This window comes from Austrofundulus limnaeus, unplaced genomic scaffold, assembly GCF_001266775.1.
Source record: "Austrofundulus limnaeus strain Quisiro unplaced genomic scaffold, Austrofundulus_limnaeus-1.0 Scaffold761, whole genome shotgun sequence".
Lineage (NCBI taxonomy): Eukaryota > Metazoa > Chordata > Actinopteri > Cyprinodontiformes > Rivulidae > Austrofundulus > Austrofundulus limnaeus.
The window spans coordinates 3,077-8,881 of NW_013953163.1; the positions used below are offsets into that span (position 1 = coordinate 3,077).

At 36.4% G+C, this 5,805-nt stretch overlaps 1 protein-coding gene across 1 annotated transcript in view; it reads left to right on the plus strand.

The window, feature by feature from the left end:
- The window catches only part of opcml (opioid binding protein/cell adhesion molecule-like), a gene marked incomplete at both ends in the record, with an annotated part of 12,947 nt that overhangs the window by 2,383 nt on the left and 4,759 nt on the right, over positions 1-5,805 (plus strand). The window contains 1 exon segment of the mRNA XM_014028425.1: positions 3,506-3,741. Within this exon segment, the coding sequence (XP_013883879.1) occupies positions 3,506-3,741 (236 nt within the window).

The window sequence follows — 5,805 nt, forward strand, 5'->3', positions numbered from 1 at the left end:
GAATGTTCGTTCACCTGTGTCATTGATGACATCACTAGTTTGGAATGTTCTGAAAATGGAATGTGATGTCACAGGGCACAGAAACACTTCAAAGCACAATTATTATCCAGCCTTAAACGTGTCATTAGTCTATGCCCGTTTGTCCATCTGTCATTCAGTYGATGTCATTCTGGTTTTTAGAATCGTGCCATTCCATTCACCTTTACTAAGGTGGGGGGGCTGTGGGGGTCAGGACGAGAGAACGTGACAGCTAGCTTATTTTGACAACATTTCTGATGGTTCTAAACAGATTATGTTTTGTAAAAAGTAAAGTTTCATGGCACACACAATGATTCATGACATATTTCATTTAAAATGATCAAGTCAGTTCAGTCTGGGACTGACTCGTGTTGTCTCTCCCTGGATCAGGAAACGGAGCTGTTTACCGCCGCCTYGGCTGAGCTCTGTCCGACCCACACCACACCAGCCCCGGACAGAGGAGGAGGAGCGCTCCGACAGCCTGACAGAAAAAAATAAAAGCATACAGCTGCAGCTGCTCACATGATCRCTRGWTTARATCAGGAATAAAAGTGTTGGGTCTTGTTTGACTGAAGTTCAGGTCCNTTTTTTCAGTTTCAAAATTGTTTTTCATTTTCAAATCTCCTTTTTTTAGGTTTCAATTTTTTTCATTTTGAACAAAAGTTATGACCCCAATTTAGCTCCATATCAGTCTGAGTTATTATCAGACTGAGATAAATTGGTTCAGTGTCATTGTACAATGTTTATATTTTTTAGGTTTCTATTGTAATTTAGTTCCTTTAACAGAGTCATTTTAAGCTGAAGAGAAAACAACTGTTTCTAAAGCCACTTCTAAGAACCTGTTTGTGCGTGTGATACCTAAAGTACCACCATGGCAACAGATCTCTGCATATTAAAAACATAATAAAATGATCATGATTTAGTAAACAATTGTTGTTGGCTGAGCACACTGTTGATWATGTTCAAGTTATCAGGAATTTATCTACACTTCAAGAGTTGTCTGAGCAGCTCAGGCTTTCAGAAAATCCTCAGGTGATCAGGGCTCTTTATTGTACAGTTTCTCCCAGTTTCTAAAGATTTGTGACTCTCTGTGGTTCTGTAATGTGTGCTGCTTTGACAGAACTGCTGGACAGGCAGAGACACGTGACTCCTCCTGTCACCATTAGCTTCAATTTAAATTCAAGTGTCTGTGAACAAAGCTGAGCTATAAAGTCCCACAAAGCTGTCGAGAGTTCAGTGAAGCATGAACACTCTGGAAGAAATGTGACAGATGGCATGTTTTCTTTTTATAAGAGAATAAAAATAACGTTTTTTTTTCTAGTAAAAAAAGAAAAATTTGGTTTTAAAATAAATAAATTACAGTATAAGGTTTTAGAATTATAATGTATTATTATTGCCTACAGCTGAAGTTGAAGCAATAAAGTTTTTTGTTGGTTTTTGTAACTATCTGAGTTCAACACTTTGAATTGCATTAATGCTTAAAACATTTACAATACCTGTTTCCAACACACATCCTGCAAAATTTAAAGTTTTACAGCTACAACTTAATCATTTCTCAACATAACAGTCTTACTTTAAAACTCTGGCATGAAGGTTATGTTTCCTTCTAGGATTTTATTTGACAGAATTGTGTGTTGGGATAAAACATTTTTTTTTTGTTTTGTTTTTTTCAGAATATATATTTTTGATCAAGCTGTTGAAGCTCTGTGTGTCAAAGTCAACATAAATGATTTTTTCAGACAGTCAGAAAATGTATTAGTCATATGMAATTGTATTTTCAGGTTAATATTAGAAAACAGCACAACAGCAGAGAACTGAATTACAGAGGTAAATATTCAGCTGCTGAGTTCTGCTGAAGCAGCTTGTTGTATCCTGACTGCATGTTTAACAACAAGGATGGTTCCTTTTTAAAATGCATCATTTTGGAAAAAGTCAAAACAGATGTAAGAGATAAGAATTTAAGTTTGTATTAGATGTTTTGTTAGGATAAATAAAATGTGCAACAAGACAAACAGATAATCACACAGAACTAAAGKTTTATCATTCTGTGAAAGAAAACAGATAACAACTTTCACACTGCAACTAGATATTATATAAGTGATAGCCATTTTGGTAAACCTTGCTAATATTATGCTTGGCTTTATAAATTATTATGATACACATATGATCTGCTAGTGCTCAGATTGTGTTGTAAAACAGTGTTTTTCATCCCTGGTCCTCAAGGCACACTGCACGCTGCCCTGCTTTGACACACCTGATTCAGATGAACAGGCTTTTGTTGAACYRCAATCAGTTACCAATTGAAATCAGCTGTGTTGAAGCAGGGAAACATCTAAAACAWGCAGGGCGGTGTGCCTKGAGGACCAGGGMTGAAAAACACTCTTKTAAATGACTGTCAGCTACCACAACACCAACCTTCAGCTCAATATTTAATAAATTGTTTGAGTTGTAGTCCTTTATGTGTTTGCTACAATTGSTTTTGTGTTTTGTAAGGTCASTTAGCTGTGGTGCCAGTTGAAGTGAGTTATAGATGCCAACCAATCATTTTTGTGAAAGTTTAATTAAAATATTTTCAGTGGTTCATGTGATATTTTGCKGTCAAAAACAGACACCATTATTATATTATTGCTTTGATTTAAGCAGAGGCAAAAACATTTTTTTTTATCCATTTAGGTACTTCAGTACAGTATACACAGTATACGCCACCAGTCAAAACTTTTAGAATACCCTCATGTTCATTTAGTTTTAAACCATTTTAGCAAAAATGGTCAGTTTCTTTTTATCTCTTCTTTGTGCTCCACAGTTTTCTGTGTTCTGTCTGGGCCCACATCCTACTCCAAATAAATCTTTARACAGAATATCTCCTCTGTTGGATACAGCAGGTTTTGCTTGACACATTTCCTACATTTGATGAGCTCATGTGAGRTTAAATGTTTGTATCACTACGGTACAACCAGCAGAAAGTGTCCATTGGACAGAATATTTTACGCCCTGATTAGACTGTATTGGAGGAGCTGCCTGTTCTGATATCTATAAAAAAAATTAAAAACAGAATGAATGACAAAAATATATATATTTTGAATTCCATTTAAAATGTCAAAATAGTTCAAAAACACACAGAACAAAACAGTAAACCTCAACCTTGATAAGTAAGTGCGTAAATCCTATTTTGTTCATAAGGACCAGTTCACAACTGCAACAGTCAGGTACAGATTTAAGTCCAGTTACATTCAGTCTTGTTCAATCAAAGTGTGTAACAACTCAATCATTTTCAGTAGTTTACTAAAGCCAACTTGTAAAAAGTATCTAATAAATCAATGGATTCCAATAAATCTTAAAAAATACACATATTGCATCTTGATTTAATAAATGACCCAAAAAACAAAGCAACTTGAATGTTTAATTTTTGTTTGGTTTGATGTTTATTGTATCATTTCACTAAGTGTGATGAGAAAAACTAATGAAAATCTTTCTGTCTTCCTACTAGATGCAGTGTGGACAGCAAAGTGTCACGAGTGGCTTGGCTCAATCGCACCACCATTCTGTTTGCAGGAAGTGAGAAGTGGAGTCTGGATCCTCGCGTCACCTTGATGGAAAACACTGCTATCACGGAGTACAGCATCATGATTCAAAATGTCGATATTCATGATGAGGGGCCTTATGTCTGCTCCATCCTGACCGACAAAAAACCAAAGTCCACAAAAGTGCATCTCATTGTTCAAGGTAAGATCCTTTTCTCTGCTGAGATATACAGATGCACCGATAGAGGTCTGTGCTTCTTTTCTTTACCTTGTTGATTTTTTAATTTGTTCTTAGATTTAAATGTAAATAGAAAATCAGTTTCCTGGTTTAGCCTGAAGTGCTGGTGTCAGTGTATCTTGAAGTTTTTTTATGAGGAATGGTAGGACAAAGCAGATGATGGGGCCTTATCTGCAGTAAAGAGAGCATTGTTTCTCTCTGCTGTGGTGAAGAAACAATTGAGTTAAAAGGAAGAACTCTTGATCGACTGGTCCATCTAGGAGAGAAGCTCCGTCGTTCGAGRGGAGCTCAGAGTAGAGTTTGTTTCTTTGCAATGAAAGGTTGTTGGAGCTGCTGATTAGGTTTCTTTGAATATGTCTCACTGGTATGATACAKTGGGGCAGACAGAATTCACTGAATGGATTACAGTAGTCATGTAATCTGACCTGTAGCTGTAAGTTTTGAACATTTGGTTAACCAATGAAGCGTAATTGTCAACTAATTATTATTACTTGTTGGTGAGTTGGACCAGATGACAGGAGAAGATGCTAGACTGCCCTTGGCAGCAGAATCCCCACCTCCAACAGAGCTTCTTTTGAATCCCAGCTTAGGCAGAAACATTCAGTCCAAGTGGTCCATGTTCCACATCTTCAATGTGCCCTGAGCTGTGACCATAATGTTGTTTTTGCCTCTTGTGATGGCCATCCCCAAATCTTATGAGAAGAAGATTCTGTCAAACTGTTAGGTGGCTGAAGCAAGGGAAGCAGCACATTAAAGGCACAGTGTGTAGGATTTGTTGTTTTCAGNCAGAAACAGTACTATATAACATTTTAGACACATTCTAGACAGTTTATCAGCTAAAAAAAGTTAATTTTGGGGTAAGTTACTCTTTAAGACCTTTTTAATACCACCTTGAATAAAATTTAAGACTGAACATATAAGCGATGGTTCAGGGATTCTACTGTATTACAACCAAACACAAGTGTGTCACTCAACAAAAAGCATTGAACATAAAGATATTTAGCTYTCTGGTTAAATTAGCTGTTAAAGTGCAGTTATTTGGCTGGAAACAACCAACATAAAATACATCTACTAAAAACATTCATGACATGAAACTTGTGTTTTAACCTCCAGTTTTGCCTTTATACAAAAAGAAGTCATCCAGCCAGCTGTCGATAAACAACAGGCACTTTAACCTGCAGCATCACTATCCAACAAATGTCTGAAGGAAGACAGAAGTTTGAACAACTTTCCTGTACTTTATTTTTATCTAATATCAGTCTTTTGAATTGAAGTGCTCTGATATAGTAGAAAAATTATAGCACATAAAGTTCCTTTATAAAGAATAAATTACAGGTAAGTTCTTTTTAATTTTTTGAAATAATTAATTAATTTTCTTGTTTATTTTTTGAGTTTGACATTTCTCCACTAAAGTCAACATGTCATTTCAAGGGAATATTTACAAGATTATAGCTCGTAGGTTGGAACTTCTTGTGGACCATTTTTTTCTATTTCCACCACAGGTTTTCAGTTGGGTTGWGATCTGGACTATTTACAGGCCATGACATGGACTGAATGTGTCTTTCTCCAAGGAAAGCCTTCACTGGTTTTGCCCTATGGCACGATGCATTGTCATGTTGGAAAATGATTTCATCACCTCCAAACATCTGTTCAATTGAAGGGATGAGAAAACTGTCCAACATGTCAATGTAAACTTGTGCATTGATAGAAGAATGAACCACAGTCATCTCCACAGTGCATTTGCCTGACATGCAGCTCCATATCATCATCTCTGGTGTTGGAGCCATGACTCATGTCAGTCCGCTTGGTGCAACAGCTCTCCAAGGTGTGATCTCTCCTTTTTAGATGCAGACTAATGAGCAGATCTAATCTGATGCAGGTGTTAGTTTTGGGAATTAAAATTTACAGGGTGATTCCATAATTTTTGCCAGGGGTTGTAGTTAGAGAACTTATCAACAACCTGCTACAATCAGTATTTTTATTCATTTTTCTTTTCCTTTGTGCATTGTTGTTTCGGCATGTTAAGAG